We start from the raw sequence: 27103 nt of genomic DNA, 5'->3' as shown, positions 1-27103 counted from the left end.
ACACACTACACCGCCAGGGACTCAAATCCTGCAGTGCCAGACGTGTCCCCCTGCTTAAGCCAGTACATGTCCAGGCCCGTCTGAAGTTTGCTAGAGTGCATTTGGATGATCCAGAAGAGGATTGGGAGAATGTCATATGGTCAGATGAAACCAAAATATAACTTTTTGGTAAAAATTCAACTCGTCGTGTTTGGAGGACAAAGAATGCTGAGTTGCATCCAAAGAACACCATACCTACTGTGAAGCATGGGGGTGGAAACATCATGCTTTGGGGCTGTTTTTCTGCAAAGGGACCAGGACGACTGATCCGTGTAAAGGAAAGAATGAATGGGGCCATGTATCGTGAGATTTTGAGTGAGGAATGGGCCAAAATACCAGCAACAGTGTGTGAAAACCTTGTGAAGACTTACAGAAAACGTTTGACCTGTGTCATTGCCAACAAAGGGTATATAACAAAGTATTGAGAAACTTTTGTTATTGACCAAATACTTATTTTCCACCATAATTTGCAAATAAATTCATTAAAAATCCTACAATGTGATTTTCTGGATTTTTTTTCTCTCATTTTGTCTGTCATAGTTGACATGTACCTATGATGAAAATTACAGGCCTCTCTCATCTTTTTAAGTGGGAGAACTTGCACAATTGGTGGCTGACTAAATACCTTTTTTCCCAACTGTATGTATGTATGTATGTAAGTGTATGTATGTATGTATATATATGTATGTACAGTGGGGAGAACAAGTATTTGATACACTGCCGATTTTGCAGGTTTTCCTACTTACAAAGCATGTAGAGGTCTCTCATTTTTATCATAGGTACACTTCCACTGTGAGAGATGGAATCTAAAACAAAAATCCAGAAAATCACATTGTATGATTTTTAAGTAATTAATTTGCATTTTATTGCATGACATAAGTATTTGATACATCAGAAAAGCAGAACTTAATATTTGGTACAGAAACCTTTGTTTGCAATTACAGAGATCATACGTTTCCTGTAGGTCTTGACCAGGTTTGCACACATTGCAGCAGGGATTTTGGCCCACTCCTCCATACAGACCTTCTCCAGATCCTTCAGGTTTCGGGGCTGTCGCTGGGCAATACGACTTTCAGCTCCCTCCAAAGATTTTCTATTGGGTTCAGGTCTGGAGACTGGCTAGGTCACTCCAGGACCTTGAGATGCTTCTTACGGAGCCACTCCTTAGTTGCCCTGGCTGTGTGTTTCGGGTCATTGTCATGCTGGAAGACCCAGCCACGACCCATCTTCAATGCTCTTACTGAGGGAAGGAGGTTGTTGGCCAAGATCTCGCGATACATGGTCCCATCCATCCTCCCCTCAATACGGTGCAGTCGTCCTGTCCCCTTTGCAGAAAAGCTTCCCCAAAGAATGATGTTTCCACCTCCATGCTTCACGGTTGGGATGGTGTTCTTGGGGTTGTACTCATCCTTCTTCTTCCTCCAAACACGGCGAGTGGAGTTTAGACCGAAAAGCTATATTTTTGTCTCATCAGACCACATGACCTTCTCCCATTCCTCCTCTGGATCATCCAGATGGTCATTGGCAAACTTCAGACGGGCCTGGACATGCGCTGGCTTGAGCAGGGGGACCTTGCGTGCGCTGCAGGATTTTAATCTATGACGGCGTAGTGTGTTACTAATGGTTTTCTTTGAGACTGTGGTCCCAGCTCTCTTCAGGTCATTGACCAGGTCCTGCCGTGTAGTTCTGGGCTGATCCCTCACCTTCCTCATGATCATTGATGCCCCATGAGGTGAGATCTTGCATGGAGCCCCAGACCGAGGATGATTGACCGTCATCTTGAACTTCTTCCATTTTCTAATAATTGCGCCAACAGTTGTTGCCTTCTCACCAAGCTGCTTGCCTATTGTCCTGTAGCCTATCCCAGCCTTGTGCAGGTCTACAATTTTATCCCTGATGTCCTTACACAGCTCTCTGGTCTTGGCCATTGTGGAGAGGTTGGAGTCTGTTTGATTGAGTGTGTGGACAGGTGTCTTTTATACAGGTAACGAGTTCAAACAGGTGCAGTTAATACAGGTAATGAGTAGAGAACAGGAGGGCTTCTTAAAGAAAAACGAACAGGTCTGTGAGAGCCGGAATTCTTACTGGTTGGTAGGTGATCAAATACTTATGTCATGCAATAAAATGCAAATTAATTACTTAAAAATCATACAATGTGATTTTCTGAATTTTTGTTTTAGATTCCGTCTCTCACAGTGGAAGTGTACCTATGATAAAAATTACAGACCTCTACATGCTTTGTAAGTAAGAAAACCTGCAAAATCGGCAGTGTATCAAATACTTGTTCTCCCCACTGTATATGTATGTATGTATGTATATGTATGTATGTATGTATGTATGTGTGTATGTGTGTGTGTATATGTGTATGTATATGTGTATGTATATATATATATATATATATATATATATATATATATATATAACATGGGGGATTGGAAGTGATGCAGACAATTACATTGATGGAAGTTACAATCTATCTGCAATATTAAGCTGATCTACCCCCCCCCTAAAAAATAAAAAATAAAAAAATCGCTCTTTGTGGCACCTGACCACACAATTGAACAGTAGTCAATTGTGACACTCTGGCTCCACGGACCTTGATATTTGAGCCAGGGTTGTTTAGTTTCATTGTTTGGGTGTATTTCTATGTTGGGGATTTCTGGTTGGGCATTTTCTATGTTTGGTTAATTGTTCTTGATTAGTCGTATGACTCCCAATCGGAGGTAACGAGTGTCAGCTGTCGGCTCGTTATCTCTGATTGGGAGCCATATTTATACTGTGTGAGTTCACTTTGTGTTGTGGGTTATTGTTTCTTTGTTGCTGTTAGTAGTATTCAGTATAGAACTTCACGGATCGTCATTTGTTGTTTTCTTCGTGGTTGCTTTAAGTTAATAAAGTCATCATGTTCACTCGCAACGCTGCGCATTGGTCTCCTCCTTCAGACGATCGTGACAGAATAACCCACCAAAAAAGGACCAAGCAGCGCGTCCAGGAGCAAGGGGTCTGGACACAGGAGTTATGGATGCCTCCTAAGGACTTTTGGACATGGGAGGAGATTCGGGCTGGAAAGGGTCCTTGGGCACAACCGGAGGAACATCATCGCCCTCGTGAAGAGCTGGAGGCAGCTGCAGCCGAGAGGAGGTGGTCTGAGGAGGAATATCACCGCCCTCGTGAAGAGCTGGAGGCAGCTGCAGCCGAGAGGAGGTGGTATGAAGAGGAAGCGCGGAGTCGAGGCTGGAAGCCTGTGGTTACTCCCCAAAAAATTTTTGGGGGGGGGCACATGGCTTGGGCGCCTGGGCAGCAGGAGGCTGCCACAGGGAGAAAAGGAGAGAAGGCTATCGGATTACGGGAGCCATTGGCGAGTAGAGGGAGGGAAGTTGTTGTGGCACGGCATGAGAGACTGAAGTGTGTTCCCAGTCTGGTCCGGTCCGTTCTTGATCCCCAGTTAAGGCCAGTGGTGGGTGTTCCCGGTACGGTCCGGCCTGTTCCTACTCCACGCACCAGGTCCACGATGTGCGTCGCCAGCCGGCCTGAACTGGCCGTCTGCCCAACGGCGCCTGAACTGCCCGTCTGCCCAACGCCGTCTGAACTGCCCGTCTGCCCAACGCCGTCTGAACTGCCCGTCTGCCCAACGGCGCCTGAACTGCCCGGCTGCCCAACGCCGTCTGAACTGCCCGTCTGCCCAACGCCGTCTGAACTGCCCGTCTGCCCAACGCCGTCTGAACTGTCCGTCTGCCCAACGCCGTCTGAACTGCCCGTCTGTACTGAGCCTGCAAAGCCGCCCCGTCTGCCATGAGCCTTCAGAGCCGTCCGCCAGACAGGATCAGCCAGAGCCTTCCGCCAGACAGGATCAGCCAGAGCCTTCCGCCAGACAGGATCAGCCAGAGCCTTCCGCCAGACAGGATCAGCCAGAGCCTTCCGCCAGACAGGAGCAGCCAGAGCCTTCCGCCAGACAGGAGCAGCCAGAGCCTTCCGCCAGACAGGAGCAGCCAGAGCCTTCCGCCAGACAGGAGCAGCCAGAGCCTTCCGTCAGACCGGATCAGCCAGAGCCTTCCGCCAGACAGGATCAGCCAGAGCCTTCCGCCAGCCATGAGCAGCCAGACCCGTCAGCCAGCCATGAGCAGCCAGATCCGTCAGCCAGCTATGAGCAGCCAGATCCGTCAGCCAGCCATGAGCAGCCAGATCCGTCAGCCAGCCATGAGCAGCCAGATCCGTCAGCCAGCCATGAGCAGCCAGATCCGTCAGCCAGCCATGAGCAACCAGATCCGTCAGCCAGCCATGAGCAGCCAGACCCGTCAGCCAGCCATGAGCAGCCAGACCCGTCAGCCAGCCATGAGCAGCCAGACCGTCAGCCAGCCATGAGCAGCCAGATCCGTCAGCCAGCCATGAGCAGCCAGATCCGTCAGCCCGCCAGGATCCGCCAGATCCGTCAGCCAGCCAGGATCCGCCAGAGCCGCCCCTGCCAGGATCCGCCAGAGCCGTCCAGCCAGGATCCGCCAGAGCCGTCCAGCCAGGATCCGCCAGAACCGTCTAGCCAGGATCCGCCAGAGCCGTCCAGCCAGGATCCGCCAGAGCCGTCCCAGCAAGGATCCGCCAGAGCCGTCCAGCCAGGATCCGCCAGAGCCGTCCAGCCAGGATCCCCAGAGCCGTCAGCCAGGATCCGCCAGAGCCGTCCCGCGATCCGCCAGAGCCGTCCCGCCAGGATCCGCCAGAGCCGTCCCGCCAGGATCCGCCAGAGCCGTCCCGCCAGGATCCGCCAGAGCCAGCCAGCCAGGATCCGCCATCTAGTCAGGTACTGCCCCTTAGTCCGGTACTGCCCCGTAGTCCGGTGCCGCCCTTAATCCAGTGGGGTTTAGTTGGGGGTTGGTCATGAGGAAGGGAATACGGAAGCGGATAGTGACTAAGGCGGGGGTGGGGACCACGACCTGGGCCAGAGCCGCCACCAGGGACAGACGCCCACCCAGACCCTCCCGAGACTGTAGGCTGGTGCGCCCGGAGGTCGCACTTTAGGGGGGTAATGTGACACTCTGGCTCCACGGACCTTGATATTTGAGCCAGGGTTGTTTAGTTTCATTGTTTGGGTGTATTTCTATGTTGGGGATTTCTGGTTGGGCATTTTCTATGTTTGGTTAATTGTTCTTGATTAGTCGTATGACTCCCAATCGGAGGTAACGAGTGTCAGCTGTCGGCTCTTATCTCTGATTGGGAGCCATATTTATACTGTGTGAGTTCACTTTGTGTTGTGGGTTATTGTTTCTTTGTTGCTGTTAGTAGTATTCAGTATAGAACTTCACGGATCGTCATTTGTTGTTTTCTTCGTGGTTGCTTTAAGTTAATAAAGTCATCATGTTCACTCGCAACGCTGCGCATTGGTCTCCTCCTTCAGACGATCGTGACATCAATGTGCAACAAAACTAGGGCCTGTAGGACCTGCCTTGTTGATAGTGTTGTTAAGAAGGCAGAGTAACACTTTATTATGATCAGACTTCTCCCCATCTTTGCTATTGTTGTATCAACATGTTTTGACCATGACAGTTTACAATCCGGGGTTACTTCAAGCAGTTTAGTCACCTCAACTTGCTCAATTTCCACATTATTCATTACAAGATTTAGTTGAGGTTTAGGGTTTAGTGAATGATTTGTCCCAAATACAATGCTTTTAGTTTTTGAAATATTTAGGACTAACATATTCTTTGCCACCCATTCTGAAACTAACTGGAGCTCTTTGTTAAGTGTTGCAGTCATTTCAGTCGCTGTAGTAGCTGACGTGTATAGTGTTGAGTCATCCGCATACATAGACACACTGGCTTTACTCAAAGCCAGTCGCATGTCATTAGTAAAGATTGAAGAAAGTAAGGGGCCTAGACAGCTGCCCTGGGGAATTCCTGATACCTGGAGAGAGGCTTCCATTAAATAACACCCTCTGTGTTCTGTTGGACAGGTTACTCTTTATCCACAATATAGAAGGGGGTGTAAAACCATAACACATACGTTTTTCCAGCAGCAGACTATGAGCGATAATGTCAAAAGCCACACTGAAGTTTAACAAGACAGCTCCCACAATCTTTTTATCATCAATTTACTCAGCCAATTTTTTGTTTTAGGGAGGACTGGAGGTATAGAGGGGACAGAGTGGAGGAAAGAAGTGAAAGGAAGAAGAGGAGAGGACTGGGATAACGCTGTGTAGAGGACTGGGATAACGCTGTGCAGAGGACTGGGATAACGCTGTGTAGAGGACTGGGATAACGCTGTGTAGAGGACTGGGATAACGCTGTGTAGAGGACTGGGATAACGCTGTGTAGAGGACTGGGATAACGCTGTGTAGAGGACTGGGATAACGCTGTGCAGAGGACTGGGATAACGCTGTGTAGAGGACTGGGATATCGCTGTATAGAGGACTGGGATAACGCTGTGTAGAGGACTGGGATAACGCTGTGTAGAGGACTGGGGATAATGCTGTGTAGTGCTAGTGAAGTGCTAAGAGTGGCAGAAACCAAAAGTATCAGAATAGACATGTAGACTGTAGAAAATGTGTCAAATGAGAGTTTGAATACAGCTATGTCCTAATAGTCCCTAATAGTCCCCTGTTTGAATCCAGTGCTTAATGTAGTAGTGTACAGGAGGACCTACCTTGTAGAGGCCAAAGAAGCCCAGGTCCTTGATGACAGATATGGCGCTGACGCGGGGGCCGGTGGTGATCTCTCCAGCCACCTGCAGGCGGATCTTCACGATCTCCAGAGGATTGGTGAAGATCACCTGGGATCCACCCGCCTGGACACACACACAGACACAAACACACACACACACACACACACACATACACAGTGTGGGGGAAAAGGATTAACGGTATAGTGATTTTGTGAAACCTGGATTATCAGCAGCACAAGGGGAATCTTTTTGTAATAAAACTGTAATAGAATGGGCTGTAAGTGACCACTGGAGCTATGTAACGGAGTGTACCCATCAGCGTACACTAATGGTACCCTGATAGGGACCTCACAGGTCTGATTGATGTACTTCACACACAGGACAGTTCAAATAGGTTACACTGGCAGTGATAGGTGTTCACTTTAGACAGGCACCTAGGTCTGTCTGTAGTCTCTGAACAATCCGTCTTTAGTTGCACCCTGCCTGAGGGGTTCTGTCTCCACAACGCTCCAACTGTGTACCTGGTGCTGGAGATAAAACACTCAGCCACAGGCCCAGACAGGTTTCTCTCAGAGAGCTTTAAGGTGGCATGGCTTTCCTGCACAGCTACGGTATCTGGAGCTGGGGGTGCGGTGTGGCAGTGGCTGTTGTCTGTGCCATGTTTGTGCTGCTACCATGTTGTGCTGTTGTAATAATAATAATAATAATATGCCATTTAGCAGACGCTTTTATCCAAAGCAACTTACAGTCATGCGTGCATACATTTTTATGTATGGGTGGTCCCGGGGATCGAACCCACTACCCTGGCGTTACAAGCGCCATGCTCTACCAATTGAGCTACAATTGAGCTACAGAGGACCATGTTGTGTTGCTACCATGTTGTATTGCTGTCATGTTGTGTTGCTACCATGTTGTATTGCTGTCATGTTGTGTTGCTACCATGTTGTATTGCTACCATGTTGTGTTGCTACATTGTTGTATTGCTGTCATGTTGTGTTGCTACCATGTTGTATTGCTACCATGTTGTGTTGTTGCCTTAGGTCTCTCTTTATGTACTGTGGTGGTGTCTCTCTTGTCGTGATATGTGTTTTGTCCTACATCTTATTTGTTAATCCCAGCCCCCGTCCCCACAGGAGAATTTGTTCTTAATTGACTTGCCTGGTTAAATAAAGGTTAAATAAAACATAATTTTTTTCAAGCAGCGGCAGCAGCGTTTAAAACAGTGTTTGTAGTTAACTTCGTCTCGGCACGGAGAGGGAGATCCGGGACATAGTTAGCCGGGAAGGCGGCAACCATTCTGGAACACTCTCTCTTTCTCTCCTTCGGTCTCTCTCTCTCTCTCTCTCTCTTTCTCTCCTTCGGTCTCTCTCTCTCTCTCTCTCTTTCTCTCCTTCGGTCTCTCTCTCTCTCTCTCTCTCTCACTAGTTGCCCCTGGATACCGTGGCTGAAAAGTGGCACATTGCAATTAGATAGAAATCTGTTTCCATGGAGTCCTTCCCCGCCGTTAAATAGGGCCTTTACTGTTTGTTGTACTTTTTTCTCCCCCCTCCTTTGCTGTGGATTATTAATGTGTAATTGTGTGTTTCCCCTCTATCTTCCGGGAAGGCTATCAAATGAGTACTCCAATCTGAATCTGCAACCGTGTGCGTTTTTTAACAGCCGCCCACCGAATTCGTAAGTAAATGTTCCATTATTTTGAGGGAGAGATCATAATCATCTCATTGAAGGTAGTAGTACATTAAATAGAGTGGCACAGAACTGACCAACATTTCCCTTCCAGACCTAAAAGAGAGGCATTGAATAGCAGGAGACCAATTCTTAATTCTAAAGGCTCACAGCTACAACTTTATACCTATTTATTTCTGTGGAAAATTATATTTCATAGTTGATTACAGAGGACATCTAATAGCAATACATTTATTACGGGGCCGTTGGACACGGAGATGATTAACTGGAAATAGGGCCACTTGAGCAGCCAATGCTCTCGCTCACATCAATTGGACACTAATTGGGAGATTTCTGAATGTTAAGGAGAGCAACAACAACACAGGTTAGAGAAACCACCACACAATTAGGTCTGTCGGGGGAGGGGGAGAGATGGCGAGAGAGGGGGAGAGATGGAGAGGGGGGGAGATGGAGCGAGAGGGGAGAGAGAGGGAGGGGGAGAGATGGAGAGAGGGGGGAGAGATGGAGAGAGGGGGGAGAGATGGAGAGAGGGGGGAGAGATGGAGAGATGAGAGAGGGGGAGATGGAGAGGGGGAGATGGAGAGGGGGGAGATGGAGAGGGGGGAGATGGAGAGAGGGGGGAGAGATGGAGAGGGGGGAGATGGAGAGGGGGAGATGGAGAGAGGGGGAGAGATGGAGAGAGGGGGAGAGATGGAGAGAGGGGGAGAGATGGAGAGAGGGGGGAGAGATGAGGGAGATGAGAGGGGAGAGATGAGGAGATGAGAGGGGGGAGATGAGAGAGGGGGGGAGAGATGAGAGGGGGAGAGATGAGAGAGGGGGGAGATGAGAGAGGGGGGAGATGAGAGAGGGGGAGATGAGGGGGAGATGAGAGAGGGGGAGATGAGAGAGGGGGAGAGAGATGGAGAGAGAGGGGGAGAGAGATGGAGAGAGAGGGGGGAGAGAGATGGAGAGAGAGGGGGAGAAAGATGGAGAGAGAGGGGGGAGAGATGGAGAGAGAGGGGGGAGAGATGGAGAGAGGGGGGAGAGATGGAGAGAGGGGGAGAGATGGAGAGAGGGGGGAGAGATGGAGCGAGGGGAGAGAGATGGAGAGAGGGGGGAGAGATGGAGAGAGGGGGAGAGATGGAGAGAGAGGGAGAGATGGAGAGAGAGGGGGGAGAGATGGAGAGAGGGGGGAGATGGAGAGAGAGGGGGGAGATGGAGGGATTGGGGAGATGGAGAGAGAGGGGGGAGATGGAGAGAGAGGGGGAGAGATGGAGAGAAGGGGGAGAGATGGAGAGAAGGGGGAGAGATGGAGAGAGAGGGGGGAGAGAGATGGAGAGAGAGGGGGAGAGAGATGGAGAGAGGGGGGAGAGAGATGGAGAGAGAGGGGGGAGAGATGGAGAGAGAGGGGGAGAGAGATGAGAGAGGGGAGGAGAGATGAGAGAGGGGGGAGAGATGGAGAGAGAGGGGAGAGAGATGGAGAGAGAGAGGGGGAGAGAGAGGGGGAGAGATGGAGAGAGATGGAGAGAGGGGGGAGAGATGGAGAGAGAGATGGAGAGAGAGAGGGGGGAGAGATGGAGAGAGAGGGGGGAGAGAGATGGAGAGAGAGGGGGAGAGATGGAGAGAGGGGGGAGAGATGGAGAGAGGGGGGAGAGAGATGGAGAGAGAGGGGGGAGAGATGGAGAGAGGGGGGAGAGAGATGAGAGAGGGGGAGAGAGATGGAGAGAGAGGGGGAGAGAGATGGAGAGAGAGGGGGAGAGATGGAGAGAGAGGGAGAGAGAGAGGGGGGAGAGGGGGAGAGAGATGGAGAGAGAGGGGGAGAGAGATGAGAGAGGGGGAGAGAGATGAGAGAGAGGGGGGAGAGATGGAGAGAGAGGGGGAGATGGAGAGAGAGGGGGGGAGATGGAGAGAGAGGGGGAGAGATGGAGAGAAGGGGGGAGAGATGGAGAGAAGGGGGAGAGATGGAGAGAGAGGGGGAGAGAGATGGAGAGAGAGGGGGAGAGAGATGGAGAGAGGGGGGAGAGAGATGGAGAGAGAGGGGGAGAGATGGAGAGAGAGGGGGAGAGAGATGAGAGAGGGGAGGAGAGATGAGAGAGGGGGAGAGATGGAGAGAGAGGGGAGAGAGATGGAGAGAGAGAGGGGGAGAGAGAGGGGGAGAGATGGAGAGAGAGGGGGAGAGAGATGGAGAGAGGGGGGCAGAGATGGAGAGAGAGATGGAGAGAGAGAGGGGGGAGAGATGGAGAGAGAGGGGGAGAGAGATGGAGAGAGAGGGGGGAGAGATGGAGAGAGGGGGGAGAGATGGAGAGAGGGGGAGAGAGATGGAGAGAGAGGGGGAGAGATGGAGAGAGGGGGAGAGAGATGAGAGAGGGGGAGAGAGATGGAGAGAGAGGGGGAGAGAGATGGAGAGAGAGGGGGAGAGATGGAGAGAGAGGGGGAGAGAGAGGGGGGAGAGGGGGGAGAGAGATGGAGAGAGAGGGGGAGAGAGATGAGAGAGGGGGAGAGAGATGAGAGAGAGGGGGGAGAGATGGAGAGAGAGGGGGGAGATGGAGAGAGAGGGGAGAGAGATGGAGAGAGCGAGGGGGAGAGATGGAGAGAGAGGGGGAGAGAGATGGAGAGAGAGGGGGGAGAGAGATGGAGAGAGAGATGGAGAGAGAGGGCGAGAGAGATGAGAGAGGGGGGAGAGAGATGGAGAGAGAGGGGGGAGAGATGGAGAGAGAGGGGGAGAGAGATGGAGAGAGGGGGGAGAGATGGAGAGAGAGGGGGAGAGAGATGGAGAGAGAGGGAGAGAGATGGAGAGAGAGGGGAGAGAGATGGAGAGAGAGGGGGGGAGAGATGGAGAGAGAGGGGGAGAGAGATGGAGAGAGAGGGGGAGAGAGGGGGAGAGAGATGGAGAGAGAGGGGGGAGAGATGGAGAGAGGGGGGGAGAGATGGAGAGAGAGGGGGAGAGAGATGGAGGGGGGGAGAGATGGAGAGAGGGGGAGAGATGGAGAGAGAGGGGGAGAGATGGAGAGAGAGGGGGGAGAGATGGAGAGAGAGGGGGAGAGATGGAGAGAGAGGGGGAGAGAGATGGAGTGAGAGGGGGGAGAGATGGAGAGAGAGGGGGGAGAGAGATGGAGAGAGAGGGGGAGAGGGATGGAGAGAGAGGGGGGGAGAGATGGAGAGAGAGGGGGAGAGAGATGGAGAGAGAGTGAGCGAAACAGACAGCCAGAGAGAGAGGGGGAGAGAGATGGAGAAAGAGGGGGAGAGAGAGACAGAAAGAGAGGGTGAGAGAGACAGACAGAGAGGGAGATTTGATTACAGAGTGAGACAGTCGGTGGCGCGCTGATAATTCCCAGGTAATTACAAGGCAAGGTGATCCCCTGAGGGGGTTTGAGAGTCAGAACCTCAGACACGCTCCAGCACTACAGACACAGTATGTGTGTGTGTGTGTGTGTGTGTGTTTGTGTGTGTGAGCACACACATCAGCCAGATCGCTCAAGATTGACGTCGAAATTTGAGGATGTCAGGAAATGCCTTCAAAACCGGCCACTAGGGGCAACAGTGAGCACTATTACCATCAAGTAGGCCTGGGTTTAACTTAACCATTCGGAATGAATGCCTAAACATAATGTTTTAACTCTATCCAAAACCTTAACCCTTAACTTCGACATTTGACGTTTGGATAAAAGTGGATAAACTGTCAGAATCTGAAGTAAAATTGTTAACTTGTTGCACACATACCAGCACGTACACGTACACCCACACACACACACACACCCTCGGGCTAACAGTTTACTTTTCAAAGGCAAACAATAGTTTAGCATCAGTTAGCAAACATTAGCCACCCTCAATTAATAACCACTCTTTCATAGGTGCCAGAATTCTTAAATGAGGATTACACAAGCGTACATGCATTTACGAGTCTGTGTGTGTTTATGTTGATGTGCTCATGTGCATGTTAAACGTTGTGGTAAATGTTTTATAACTCGCAACGGAGCCGAATAACAAACCGTTAAAAAGGCTTAAAAATCGAACCATGCAAATTGAAGTGATTTACACTGAATAATTACTACAGTGAAAACTAACAAAGCAACACTGTACTCTCTCGCTCTCTCCTCAAATGAGGGCCAGCGACTGCCTGATAGGCATCCAGCCAGCCAGCAGCGTCTCAGTAAACGGAGCATGCCGTTCTTACCAAATAATCATTAAGACCTGGCAACCCTCACTGAGCTTAATTCTGAGGCTATTACGAGGGGAGGAAAGAGCGAAGGAGGGGAGAGGGGGAGAGAAGAAGGAGTGGAGAGGAGATGAGAGGGGTGAGGAGAGGAAAGGAGAGAGAAGAGGAGAGGAGAAAAGGGGTAGAGATGAGTGGAGGACAGCTGAGTGGAGTGGCAAAGAGCAAAGTTGAGATGAGGAGAAGAAGGTAGAAGAGATGAATGGAGAGAAGCGATCAGAAGAGTTGAGAGGAGCATAGAAAAGTGTAAAGGAAATGGGAAAGGGGGAGGTGAGGAGGAGGGAGAGGAGGTGAATGGAAAAAACAGAAGATCAGAGGAGAAGAAGAGAGGAGAACAGAGAAGAACAGAGGAGAAGAGAGAAGAAGAGAGCAGTAGAGCGCAGAAGAGATCAGAATATGACTAGATCCTCTCCAGTCTGACTATGTCCTATTTATTACAGTTCTTTACAATCACTTTGGCACTAATTTCAGAACCTTGACATCATTTTTCAAAACTCTAAACACAAAACTCTAAACGGTCATCACTTGAAACACAGGCTGTCCAATGTTCAAAACATTGCATTGTGCATTCATATCTTTAAAGAAATCTTGCACTTGCACAATCATTGGTTCAAAAAACAAATTTATTGTGAAATACCAATGAAACGTTAATTTAGATCACCCACACACAAGCAACCGATAGTTTCACTGTGTCATTGTTCGTACAATCATTAAATATTGTAGTACAAAATAGGTGATACATGTTTCATTATGGTACTACATGTAAATACATCCCTGTAAAAGTACTACAGTGGAATCATTGAACAAAATCTGAAATATATTGATGAAAAACAATACAGTACTGTAAAACATCAAATGCAGTGTTCCTCAACTTACTTGCTTGTACTGTAAAAAGCAAAACATAGGAGTGATTACTGTACTACATTTTCATCAACTCTGTCTTGTGGATTTGGCCACAGGTTCTCATCTACATCACAATGGATGTTTTCATTAGCCAAACATCTTGGAAAAAACCTTCGGGCATGGCGAATCCAGGCCTGACACTGGTCTGCCATGATGTCATTGCATGCGTCATCCATGGCCTGGAGAAGAGTGACTTGTTCATGAGGGCGCCTATCATAAACCTTCCATCTCCATGTGGAGAAAAATTCCTCAATCGGGTTAAGGAAAGGAGAGTATGGGGGTAAATACAGGGTGGTAAATTGTGCATGTGCCTGAAACCATGCTTGCACCATATGAGCATGGTGGAACCTGACATTATCCCACACAATGACATAGGTCATGCCATCAGCTCTACAGACCTGATCGAGCTCATCAAGGAAGGTTACAAGGAGAGCTGCATTATATGATCCAATATGAGGTCTGCGTCCCACCACACCATCTTCTGATATAGCCGCACACATGGTAATGTTGGCCCCACGTTGTCCAGGTACTTGGATGGTTGCCCGCTGGCCAATGAAATTCTGACCTCTCCTCCTTGTCTTGGCCAGGTTAAAGGCTGCCTCATCCAAATATATTCATTTGTGATGGTTGTCATCAGCATCCAGCTCCATCACCCTCTAAAAATACATTTTGGAAAGAGATTTACTGATTACTGTACAATGTAGAATTATTAAAGAATTTTATTACAACAGCCATCTTGAAACTGAACATACCTGAACATACTCAGTCCTCATTTGCTTCACTCTGTCTGCATTTCTTTCAAAAGGCACACAGTATAGTTGTTTTAAAGACACCTAGTGCCTTTTCAGCATGTGTGCAATAGTTGGCAAACTTATGGATTCCACATTGTTAAACATCTCTTCATTGGCGAATTTCTGTAAGGTGAATATCATTTCTGGCCCGAACCAAATCGACCACAGCCTGCTCTTGTTGGTCAGTCAGAATTTTGCCTCTGCCTTCCCTATTTGGCCTAGTCTCAATTCTACAGGGAACATTACAGTAAGAAGACACTTGGTCACATCACCTACTCTGTGATACACATTGGTATGCAGTCATTTGACAATTGAGAGTAGCATAATGTTTAGTGCATGCTGACGACTTACCGGTTCTCATTGTGGAAAGTTCTGATTATTGAGGCCACGGTTGACCTTCTGAGGTTTGGTTGTATCATTGTAGCCGCCTCAGGCATTGTCATGCCATGATTTATGACATGGTCTACTATTGCTCGGATTTCATTGGACACTCTTTGCTGTTGCTGCCACTGTCTTGGTCCGTGGCCTTGTCCTCTATCACGTTCCCCCACACCTCTCAAACGAGGCCCACGACCACCTCTCAGAAGGGGTGCTTGTCCCCTACCATTCCTTTGACCAACACGTCTTCCTCCCACCACTGCTTGACCTCTATTGTGACCTGGATCACCTGCCAGCTCCATGTTACAGTACATATCGTTATGTTGTTGCAAGTGGATCCCAATCAATTCTTTATATACTCGTTCCACAATGTGAACTCAATCATCAGTAACGAGTTGGCAGAATTGGACAAGCAATTACAAGGGCCTGCATCCATACAGTGCAGTACTGTCAATACTGTAAGTAGTCTGAAAAGGTGGTACATGGGACCATAGAAACGGTGTCTGATAACGAATGATGATGAAATATTACATCCATAGATAATGTAGTCTAATTGGTTCATGCTCCACGCTAATTGGTGACAATGAATCTCGTTATCTTGAAACTTTCATGATCTAAACATGGAATATTGTTTGTCTGTTTCCATACAACTATGCATTAAGAGTAATGCAACAGTTACTTATCATTTTGAGCAGTTGTATCAATTGATAGTTGGATAATTGTAATGAAATGAATAGACACTCATCTGAAACGTAATGTGTGAATTGCCTTTTGAAATAGTAGTACTTTGATGTTGTGTCATATTGAACAGGTGATTTTTGTTAAATGAACAAATGATCTTAGTTTTATGTGTATTGTATCCAAGCAATTGAAAAAAGTGTTAAGAGTTTAGAAAAATGTGCATTTTGATCATTGGTTGTGAGTTTTGTGTCTAGAGTTTTGAAAAATGACGTCAAGGTTCTGAAATTAGTGCCAAAGTGATTGTAAAAAACTGTATTTATTTTGCCGTTAAAACCCCCTTTAAAAACGTTCATTACACACCTCACTCTTTCCCTCCCTCCTCTCTTTGGGCTCTTTCTGTATTTAATTCCCACTTCTTCTGTCCTGTCCTATCAGACTTCTGGTCTGGGACTGTCGCCTGTCAGACTACTGGTCTGGGACTGTCGCCTGTCAGACTACTGGTCTGGGACTGTCGCCTGTCAGACTACTGGTCTGGGACTGTCGCCTGTTAGACTACTGGTCTGGGACTGTCGCCTGTTAGACTACTGGTCTGGGACCTGTCGCCTGTCAGACTACTGGTCTGGGACTGTCGCCTGTCAGACTACTGGTCTGGGACTGTCGCCTGTCAGACTACTGGTCTGGGACCTGTCGCCTGTCAGACTACTGGTCTGGGACCTGTCGCCTGTCAGACTACTGGTCTGGGACCTGTCGCCTGTCAGACTACTGGTCTGGGACTGTCGCCTGTCAGACTACTGGTCTGGGACTGTCGCCTGTCAGACTACTGGTCTGGGACTGTCGCCTGTCAGACTACTGGTCTAGGACTGTCGCCTGTCAGACTACTGGTCTGGGACCTGTCGCCTGTCAGACTACTGGTCTGGGACCTGTCGCCTGTCAGACTACTGGTCTGGGACCTGTCGCCTGTCAGACTACTGGTCTGGGACTGTCGCCTGTCAGACTACTGGTCTGGGACTGTCGCCTGTCAGACTACTGGTCTAGGACTGTCGCCTGTCAGACTACTGGTCTGGGACCTGTCGCCTGTCAGACTACTGGTCTGGGACTGTCGCCTGTCAGACTACTGGTCTGGGACCTGTCGCCTGTCAGACTACTGGTCTGGGACTGTCGCCTGTTAGACTACTGGTCTGGGACTGTCGCCTGTCAGACTACTGGTCTGGGACTGTCGCCTGTCAGACTACTGGTCTGGGACTGTCGCCGGAGCCCAAACCAACACTTTCACAGCTTCCAAATCATATAAACAGACTTCATGTGATGTGGCTGAAGCATCTGTGTGTGTCTGTTTATGTGTGTGTGTGTGTGTGTGTGTTTGTGTGTGTGTGTGTGTGTGTGTGTGTGTGTCTGTGTCTGTGTCTGTGTCTGTGTGTCGGTGTCTGTGTGCATGCATGCATGTGTGTGTTTGTGCGTGTACGTGTGTGTACACGCATGCATGTCTGAGTCTTTGCGTCTGTGTATGTGTGTGTGTGTCTCTCTGTGAGCGTGCATGTGTATGCTTGTGCGTGTGAGTATGTGTGTGTGTCTCTCTGTGAGCGCATGTGTGTGTGTGAGTGATAACAGGAGAGTGATGCACCAGCACTAACACCATGGGCTGAGACAGGATGAAAGGAGCTGTCAGAACAGCTCACAGTGAAAAATAGGAAAAATCCATCCATCCTCACTCCACAATGCCATGGTATCATTTTGGATATGGAAAAGATGTTTCACAGCGGTTTCGATGGTTACAATGATTCTCTACACTATACTTGCTTGTTTTGTCACATAAACTGAAATTAGGCAAACTACTAGAATTTTAGCAACCAGGAAATGGCGGAGCGATTTCTGCATAGTGTCTCCTTAAGTCATAACCTTAATTGAGCTGTATACGGGTCACATAATGACTTGTGTATCCCTAAATATTCTGCTTTAGTGATCGGCATCAAACAGGTTCGTGGTGAAAGGCCTCTCTCTATTCATTGGTTGAGGGGGTGACGCTATAGAGTCAGGTAGACCCAAAGGGATGAGGTGGGGGGAGAGGGGGGTCAGAGTGTGTGACAGCTCACTGATCAAACACAGGCTATGTGTAGTGGGGTCGAGTTGGGGGAGGGGGGCAGTCTCAGGTAGCAGTCTCTTTATGTCTTTCTTTCAACAGGGATATATGGCTTTCTACTATGTCCCTCTATGTTGATATAGTGTTTACCGTACAGCTCTCTCTGTGTTGATATAGTGTTTACCGTACAGCTCTCTCTGTGTTGATATAGCGTTTACCGTACAGCTCTCTCTGTGTTGATATAGTGTTTACCGTACAGCTCTCTCTGTGTTGATATAGTGTTTACCATACAGCTCTCTCTGTGTTGATATAGTGTTTACCGTACAGCTCTCTCTGTGTTGATATAGTGTTTACCATACAGCTCTCTCTGTGTTGATGGAGGTTGATATAGCGTTTACCGTACAGCTCTCTCTGTGTTGATATAGTGTTTACCGTACAGCTCTCTCTGTGTTGATATAGTGTTTACCGTACAGCTCTCTCTGTGTTGATATAGTGTTTACCGTACAGCTCTCTCTGTGTTGATATAGCATTTACCGTACAGCTCTCTCTGTGTTGATATAGTGTTTACCGTACAGCTCTCTCTGTGTTGATATAGTGTTTACCGTACAGCTCTCTCTGTGTTGATATAGCATTTACCGTACAGCTCTCTCTGTGTTGATATAGCGTTTACCGTACAGCTCTCTCTGTGTTGATATAGTGTTTACCGTACAGCTCTCTCTGTGTTGATATAGTGTTTACCGTACAGCTCTCTCTGTGTTGATATAGTGTTTACCGTACAGCTCTCTCTGTGTTGATATAGTGTTTACCGTACAGCTCTCTCTGTGTTGATATAGTGTTTACCGTACAGCTCTCTCTGTGTTGATATAGTGTTTACCGTACAGCTCTCTCTGTGTTGATATAGTGTTTACCGTACAGCTCTCTCTGTGTTGATATAGTGTTTACCGTACAGCTCTCTCTGTGTTGATATAGCTTTACCGTACAGCTCTCTCTGTGTTGATATAGTGTTTACCGTACAGCTCTCTCTGTGTTGATATAGTGTTTACCGTACAGCTCTCTCTGTGTTGATATAGTGTTTACCGTACAGCTCTCTCTGTGTTGATATAGCGTTTACCGTACAGCTCTCTCTGTGTTGATATAGTGTTTACCGTACAGCTCTCTCTGTGTTGATATAGTGTTTACCGTACAGCTCTCTCTGTGTTGATATAGTGTTTACCATACAGCTCTCTCTGTGTTGATATAGTGTTTACCGTACAGCTCTCTCTGTGTTGATATAGTGTTTACCATACAGCTCTCTCTGTGTTGATATAGTGTTTACCGTACAGCTCTCTCTGTGTTGATATAGTGTTTACCGTACAGCTCTCTCTGTGTTGATATAGTGTTTACCGTACAGCTCTCTCTGTGTTGATATAGTGTTTACCGTACAGCTCTCTCTGTGTTGATGGAGGTTGATATAGCGTTTACTATACATCTCTCTGTGTTGATAGTGGAGCGGCAGGTAGCTTAGTGGTTAAGAGCGTTGTGCCAGTAACCGAAAGGTCGCTGGTTCTAATCCCCGAGCCGACTAGGTGAAAAATCTGTCGATGTGCCCTTGAGCAAGGCACTTAACCCTAATTGCTCCTGTAAGTCGCTCTGGATAAGAGCGTCTGCTAAATGACTAAAATGTAAATTTAAAATGTTGATGGAGGTTGATATAGCGTTTACTATACATCTCTCTGTGTTGATGGAGGTTGATATAGAAATACTGTATGTCACCACTGTATGTCTCCACTGAATGTCTCTGTGTTGATGGAGGTTGATATAGAAATACTGTATGTCTCCACTGAATGTCTCCACTGTATGTCTCTGTGTTGATGGAGGTTGATGAATAAGATTAAACTCACACATGCACCAGCTAGGATCTCAGCAGGTACTGGGATTGATCCATCTGTCTGTCTGGTCTTCCCTCTGATAAAGTCATTCACCTGCGGTGAGAAGACTAAGCATTAGACACACACACACAGACACACACAGACACACAGACACACAAACACACACACAGACACAGACACAGACACACACACAGACAGACACACACACACACACAAACACACACACACACACAGACACACAGACAGACACACACACAAACACATAGACAAAATACAGCGGGAGTGGATATTGGTAAGCTAAAGGGCCACTAGTAATGTGATTGTAGTAACAGTAATATTTCACTGTGAGACTACTAATACAGGTACCACACAGGAGTTGGACTATAAGTACTTTCACTTTTCATCATGCAGCCTGATTGAAACAGACATAGCTCTCTGTCCTTGTACTCTTGGATGTAAGTGCTGCATTCAACACGGTTGACCATGATGTCCTTCTGGACAAACTGGAGAGGTGGGTTGGCCTCTCCGGTCCAGTTATAAATTGGTTTAGGACCTATTTAACCGGTCAAGAGTTTTTTGTTACCCTTGGTGAACTTAACTCAGAGAAAATACATATCACATGTGGCATTCCACAAGGTTTGATTTTGGGTTCGGTACTGTTCAGTTTATACACTGCTAAAAAAAATAAAGGGAACACTTAAACAACACAATGTAACTCCAAGTCAATCACACTTCTGTGAAATCAAACTGTCCACTTAGGAAGCAACACTGATTGACAATACATCTCACATGCTGTTGTGCAAATGGAATAGACAACAGGTGGAAATTATAGGCAATTAGCAAGACACCCCCAATAAAGGAGTGATTCTGTAGGTGGTGACCACAGACCACTTCTCAGTTCCTATGCTTCCTGGCTGATGTTTTGGTCACTTTTGAATGCTGGCGGTGCTTTCACTCTAGTGGTAGCATGAGACGGAGTCTACAACCCACACAAGTGGTTCAGGTAGTGCAGCTCATCCAGGATGGCACATCAATGCGAGCTGTGGCAAGAAGGTTTGCTGTGTCTGTCAGCGTAGTGTCCAGAGCATGGAGGTGCTACCAGGAGACAGGCCAGTACATCAGGAGACGTGGAGGAGGCCGTAGGAGGGCAACAACCCAGCAGCAGGACCGCTACCTCCGCCTTTGTGCAAGGAGGAGCAGGAGGAGCACCGCCAGAGCCCTGCAAAATGACCTCCAGCAGGCCACAAATGTGCATGTGTCTGCTCAAATGGTCAGAAACAGACTCCATGAGGGTGGTATGAGGGCCCGACGTCCACAGGTGGGGGTTGTGCTTGCAGCCCAACACCATGCAGGACGTTTGGCATTTGCCAGAGAACACCAAGATTGGCAAATTCGCCACTGGCGCCCTGTGCTCTTCACAGATGAAAGCAGGTTCACACTGAGCACATGTGACAGACGTGACAGAGTCTGGAGACGCCGTGGAGAACGTTCTGCTGCCTGCAACATCCTCCAGCATGACCGGTTTGGCGGTGGGTCAGTCATGGTGTGGGGGTGGCATTTCTTTGGGGGCCGCACAGCCCTCCATGTGCTCGCCAGAGGTAGCCTGACTGCCATTAGGTACCGAGATGAGATCCTCAGACCCCTTGTGAGACCATATGCTGGTGCGGTTGGCCCTGGGTTCCTCCTAATGCAAGACAATACTAGACCTCATGTGGCTGGAGTGTGTCACAGTTCCTGCAAGAGGAAGGCATTGATGCTATGGACTGGCCCACCCGTTCCCCAGACCTGAATCCAATTGAGCACATCTGGGACATCATGTCTCGCTCCATCCACCAACGCCACGTTGCACCACAGACTGTCCAGGAGTTGGCGGATGCTTTAGTCCAGGTCTGGGAGGAGATCCCTCAGGAGACCTTCCGCCACCTCATCAGGAGCATGCCCAGGCGTTGCAGGGAGGTCATACAGGCACGTGGAGGCCACACACACTACTGAGCCTCATTTTGACTTGTTTTAAGGACATTACATTAAAGTTGGATCAGCCTGTAGTGTGGTTTTCCACTTTAATTTTGAGGGTGACTCCAAATCCAGATCTCCATGGGTTGATAAATTTGATTTCCATTGATAATTTTTGTGTGATTTTGTTGTCAGCACATTCAACTATGTAAAGAAAAAAGTATTTAATAAGATTATTTCATTCATTCAGATCTAGGATGTGTTGTTTAAGTGTTCCCTTTATTTTTTTGAGCAGTGTATATATTACCCCTTGGCAGCGTTATCAGGAAGCACAGCATTGATTTTCACCGCTACGCAGACTATACACATCTTTACATTTCTGTGTCACCAGAGGATTTTAGCTCCACTGATAAACTATTAGACTGTATCAGTGATTTAAATACTTGGATGGCTCACAACTTCCTTCAGCTAAATTAAGACAAGACCGAGGTACTTATTGTTGGAGCCAAAGCACAGAGAGAGAATCTGGCCACACGTTTTAATTCACGGGCAAAAAATATAAAACACCAGGTAAAAACCTAGGTGTTACTTTAGATTCTGAACAAAATTTTGCATCACACATTAGGAATGTGACCAAAATAGCTTTTTACCACCTGAGGAACATTGCCAAGGTGCGGACGTTTCTCTCTCAGGCTGATACAGAGAGACTCATCCATGCTTTTATTACAAGTAGGCTTGACTACTGTAATGCTCTCCTGTCTGGTGTACTGACCAAGACCATACGGAGAGCACACATTACACCAGTTTTAAGGTCTCTGCACTGGCTGGCTGTGAGTTTAAGAATTAATTTAAAGATTCTTCTATTGGTTTTTTTATCAATCCACGATTGTGCACCCCAATACATGTCAGATATGCTTTTAAGTTATTTACCCAGTAGGTCCCTCAGGTCCTCTGGCACTGGCCTTTTAACTATCCCAAAGCCTAGGACCAAGAGGCATGGAGAGGCAGCCTTTAGTTACTATGCCCCCAGCCAGAGAACCTGAGGGGGGCCGAAACTGTGGACATATTTAAAAGAGATCTTAAAACAAATTTTTTGCTTTGCTTTTCCTTACGGTGCTTTTTAGTTGTTTAGTTTTTGTTATTTTTGTGTTTTTTATCTTATGTTTGTTGTGAAAAAAATATTTCAGCTTTTTTTATTTTTTTTATTTTTTGTGAAGCACATTGCGTTGCATTCCATGTCTGAAATGTGCTGTATAAATAAAGCTTGATTTGATTTGATACATTGGGGTTTGATTTGATACATTGAGGGGGGTGGGGTGTGTGTATGTGTGTGTGTGTGTGTGCATGCATGTGTGTGTATGTGTGTGTGCATGCATGTGTGTGTATGTGTGTGTGCATGCATGCGTGCGTGCGTGTGTTTGAGTGAGTGTGTGTGCACATAAAATCTGTATTGTATATTAAACTAAAACTAGAGGTAAATGTTCAACTAGGGCCCAGTGAGGGGCTCCGTGGTGACTGGGGCCTGACTGGTCTCCATGTGGAGAAACAAGGCACTTACTGTCAGCTTTATGGCTTTCTCCGGGGCCACACCCAGTAGCTGTGGTACCAGACCTATCATTAGGACACAACATGATTAGAAAAGAGAAGGGCCAAGGAAGTCCAACACACACACACAAACACACAAACACACACACTGGCGGGCAGCAGCACAGCACAGCACAGCACAGTCCCCCTCCACATTAAACACACACCCTGCTGTATCCAATTCAGCCTGATCCCCCTGACACTAATGAACACTAGTGATGTGGGGTGTGGGGACATCAGGGGCTTAACAGACTAACAAAGTGAAAGAAACTCCTTCCCAGAATAGAAAGGTAGACAGAAAACACTCTAACCAAAGTTTATAAGGCCCTCAATTACAACCCAAAGACTTCCAGCCGGATAGAAATAAACCATATAATGTGATTTGAGTGTGTTGGATGACCCATCTCAAGCCTAATAGTGGAGGGGTTGGAGGGGGGCAGTGAACGCAGGGCCCAAAACAGGCCACACAGACACAGGAGCACAAACATATGATTAGCATGATTTCAGCTGGGCTGGGACTCACAAACAGAAATAGGAGCGTTAGTTGTGTTTGTGGCAGGGCTGAGAACCACACACAAGTCATTGTATTATTAAATGGCCCATAGCAGTTCACAGTCGTAGTTAGAGATGCTTATTGTTTTCTCATGCTGCTGCGTTGTTCCCGTCTCGAGACCATGACATCATCCTAGTGTTTGCAGCGTGTGCATGCGTTTGTGTGTGTGTGTTCTGGTCTGGCTGTCTCACCATTCTAATGCTCACCTCATTCAGTAATGGGAAACAGGGGAGGTGAAGGAAAAAGCTCAGCTTCATTCCATTACAACAGAAACATCCCCTGAGTTGGCTTATGACACTCTCCTCAGTGGCTAATATAACATAACCAGCTTTACTACACAGTAGATACATGTTAATGGGGGAATTGCGAATAACAATATATGTGTTTCCTTCTGGAGTCTCTGAAATTGTCTTCCTCATCTAAACTTGTTTTGTAGTGGAACTGTACTATGTGACCTGGTGACTGGATGGCCATTCAAATACAACTGTATCGTTTGATGTTTGGTCACATGATGTCTAGGAGTGGAGAACAGAGAGCTGGTATCTGCCAGTGTACCACTACCTTGGAGCCAGGTCTGTCTGACCGTGTGTCTGTAATGACAGAGACCTCTTTAAAGGCTTGATGTCCTCTGACAGACACTAAGGATTCCCACCCCCTCTTAGAACCCTCAGGGGAGAACTCACCTGTCAATCATAAAAGCCACCTCCCCTTTTCAAATCACATGATATCGTGTGTTGTTCAAGAACCTTCCTACCCCTCCCTGCCTCTCCCTCCCTCCTTCCGCTCCCTCTCCTTCCTCCCTCTCCCTCCTACCTCCACTCCCTCTCCCTCCTGCACCCGCTCCCTCCCTCTCTCTTCCTCCTACTCCCCGCTCCCTCTCCCCCCTTCTACCCCCGCTTCCTCCTCCCTCCCTCCTCCCTTCCGCTACCTTTCCCTCCTACCACCCCGCTCCCTCCTCCGTCCTGCTACATCCCTCTCCCTCTCCCCTCCCTCTCCTTCCTCCCTCTCCCTTCTCCCTCTTCCTCCTACCACCCGCTCGGTCTCCCACCGGCTCCCTCTCACTCCTCCCTCCCACTCCTCCCTCACCTCCCTCCTAACCCCGCTCCCTCTCCCTCCTACCCCCCCTCCTCCTCCCTCCTACCCCCGCTTCCTCCTCCCTGCCCTCTCTCCCTCCTACCCCTGCTCCCTCTCCCTCCTAACCCCGCTCCCTCTCCCTCCTACCCCCCTCCTCCTCCCTCCTACCCCCGCTTCCTCCTCCCTGCCCTCTCTCCCTCCTAACCCCGCTCCCTCTCCCTCCTAACCCCGCTCTCTCTCCCTCCTACCCCCCTCCTCCTCCCTCCTACCCCCGCTTCCTCCTCCCTCCTCCCTCTCCCTCCCTAACCCCCTCCCTCTCCCTCATACCACCCGCTCCCTCTCCCTCCTAACCCCGCTCCCTCTCCCTCCTACCCGCCTCCTCCCTCTCCCTCCTAACCCTCCTCCCTCCCCCCTCCTACCCCCCGCTCCCTCTCCCTCCTAACCCTCCTCCCTCCCCTCCTACCCCCCGCTCCCTCTCCTATCCTACCCCCTCCTCCCTCTCCCTCCTAACCCTGCTCCCTCTCCCTCCTACCCCCCCGCTCCCTCTTCCTAATACCACCCGCTCCCTCTCCCTCCTAACCCCGTTCCCTCTCCCTCCTAGCCGCCTCCTCCCTCTCCCTCCTAACCCTCCTCCCTCCCCCTCCTACCCCCCTCCTCCCTCTCCCTCCTAACCCTCCTCCCTCCCCCCTCCTACCCCCTCCTCCCTCTCCCTCCTAACCCTCTCCCTCCTAACCCTCCTCCCTCTCCCTCCTAACCCTCCTCCCTCTCCCTCCTAACCCTTTCCCTCCTAACCCTCTCCCTCCTAACCCTCCTCCCTCTCCCTCCTAACCCTCCTCCCTCTCCCTCCTACCCCCCCGCTCCCTCTTCCTAATACCCCCAGCTCCCTCTCCCTCCTACCCCCCGCTCCCTGAGTGCAGGTACTTATTATATTTATGCCAGTTGAAGTCTGGCAGGGGCAGTCACACACTACCATTGTGACAGAGCTCTGCTGGTATGTGGCCTTTGCGTGCAACATGCATTGTCTCCACGAAACTCCCGAGACTACCTTTAATCACTTCAAAGAAGCCAGGTCAGAGGGAAGGTGAACTCAAACCCGCCCTCCTCTCCTCTCTCCTCTTCCCCCTCTCTTCTACCACACCTCTAAACCCCATCTGTTGTTGTGATGGAGTGAGATGAAGTCGAAGCTGATCTCAGGTCAGATTAGTGTTTTCATTCTTATTGTTATGGTTGGGATTAGATGAGGGTAAGCTGATCCTAAATCTGTGCCTACCTCTACCCAGAGCTGTAGTGATGATCATTAGCCTATCACTACATTCTAAATAGTGTACTACTCTGGCTAAAAGCAGTGTACTATATAGGGAATAGGGTGCCATTTGGGACACAACCCGTCTGGTACTGACCTCTATAGAGGCCGAAGAAGCCTTCATAGCGCACCACCTTCTTAAAGCAGTCAAAGCTGTTCTTGTACATGAGCTCTTCCACCAGGGAGCCTGTGGTCCTCTGGTTCTGCATCCTGGTCTTCACTAGGTCTATAGGATAAACTGCTGTGGCTCCCACAGCTGGAAAAACACGTTACATAAACGTTATTAAGGCGTTATGAAGGTAGTAGAGGAGAGGAAAGAAGTTAGAAAGACGTCATTAGGTTGTTATTGCGGTATATAGGTCTTCACCAAGATCTATAAATACATTATTATTTTACTAAGTTACCATGAAGTGTAGTAAAGGCATTACAAAGGTGTCATAAAGACGTTACAAAGACGTTCAGATAACATTCATGCAAAGTAGGCAACATCACATTGACGTTTCGAAAACATTACAAAGTACAGTGCTGTCACACTGTTTTACAGCAATCTGGGACAGGTGAGGATGAGGAGGGTGAGACAAAAGAGGAAGATAAGGAAGGTGTGTGGTGATGGTAATGGTGGGGGACATCAAACGATCCAAAATGGAGGCGCAGTTGTCTGGATTTTACAGGCTCGTCAGTCATGTGTTATCTGACGGCTCTGCGACTATACACAAAGAGGGGGTCCAACCGACCAACAGGTTTAATTAGAGAGGGGACGGTCAGGGAGGGCGCTACCTCCTTATTAACCTGTCTCCTGTAGAGGGGGAGGAGGGAGGATGGAAGGGGGGAGAGGGACACGACCGCACCCTTCCCCCAAAAAGCCCCCTCTCTCTGATCAGTCACAGGTACAAAAGAGTCCAAACACAGGGAGGTTCCTGTCCTCTTTAAGCGGTGGAGGAATCGCCCCTGCAGAACGCAATAGGAAGCCCTTTGTTTTCTCATTTTCTTTTGAGGGTGGAGGGTGAGGGGGTAGTGGTGACATGGGGCCTGCCCCAAATGGCACCTTTTTCCCTATATAGTGCACTACTTTAAGGGATCTGGTCAACAGTAGTGCACTATATAAGAATTGGGGTGCCATTTAAGACGCAGACGTGACTTACCGCCAGCGATGGAGCCGAGGCCGAACCTGTAGGCGGACTCTGCTACCTGGATGAGAACAGATCGGGACGGGTCCCCACCGGACAGCTGAAAGAGAGACACGACAGAGAGAGAGAGAGAGAGAGAGGGAGAGAGAGAGAGAGAGAGAGAGAGAGAGAGAGAGAGAGAGAGAGAGAGAGAGAGAGAGAGAGAGAGAGAGAGAGAGAGAGGGAGGGAGAAGAGATGGTGAGAGA

The 27103-nt window shown here is 48.7% G+C and overlaps 1 protein-coding gene across 1 annotated transcript in view; it reads right to left on the bottom strand.

The window, feature by feature from the left end:
• Positions 1-27103, bottom strand: part of LOC121585868 (calcium-binding mitochondrial carrier protein Aralar2) — a 93442-nt gene that overhangs the window by 20068 nt on the left and 46271 nt on the right. Inside the window, exons 10-14 of the mRNA XM_041902153.2 lie at positions 26873-26957; positions 25828-25986; positions 22775-22827; positions 19276-19356; positions 6670-6810 (exon numbers count right to left, since the gene is read on the bottom strand). Coding sequence (XP_041758087.2) covers positions 6670-6810; positions 19276-19356; positions 22775-22827; positions 25828-25986; positions 26873-26957 — 519 coding nt within the window. The remainder of the gene's footprint in view (positions 1-6669; positions 6811-19275; positions 19357-22774; positions 22828-25827; positions 25987-26872; positions 26958-27103) is intronic.

The sequence above is a fragment of the Coregonus clupeaformis genome, chromosome 17, assembly GCF_020615455.1.
Source record: "Coregonus clupeaformis isolate EN_2021a chromosome 17, ASM2061545v1, whole genome shotgun sequence".
Taxonomy (NCBI): domain Eukaryota; kingdom Metazoa; phylum Chordata; class Actinopteri; order Salmoniformes; family Salmonidae; genus Coregonus; species Coregonus clupeaformis.
This window is presented reverse-complemented; position numbering and strand designations above follow the sequence as displayed.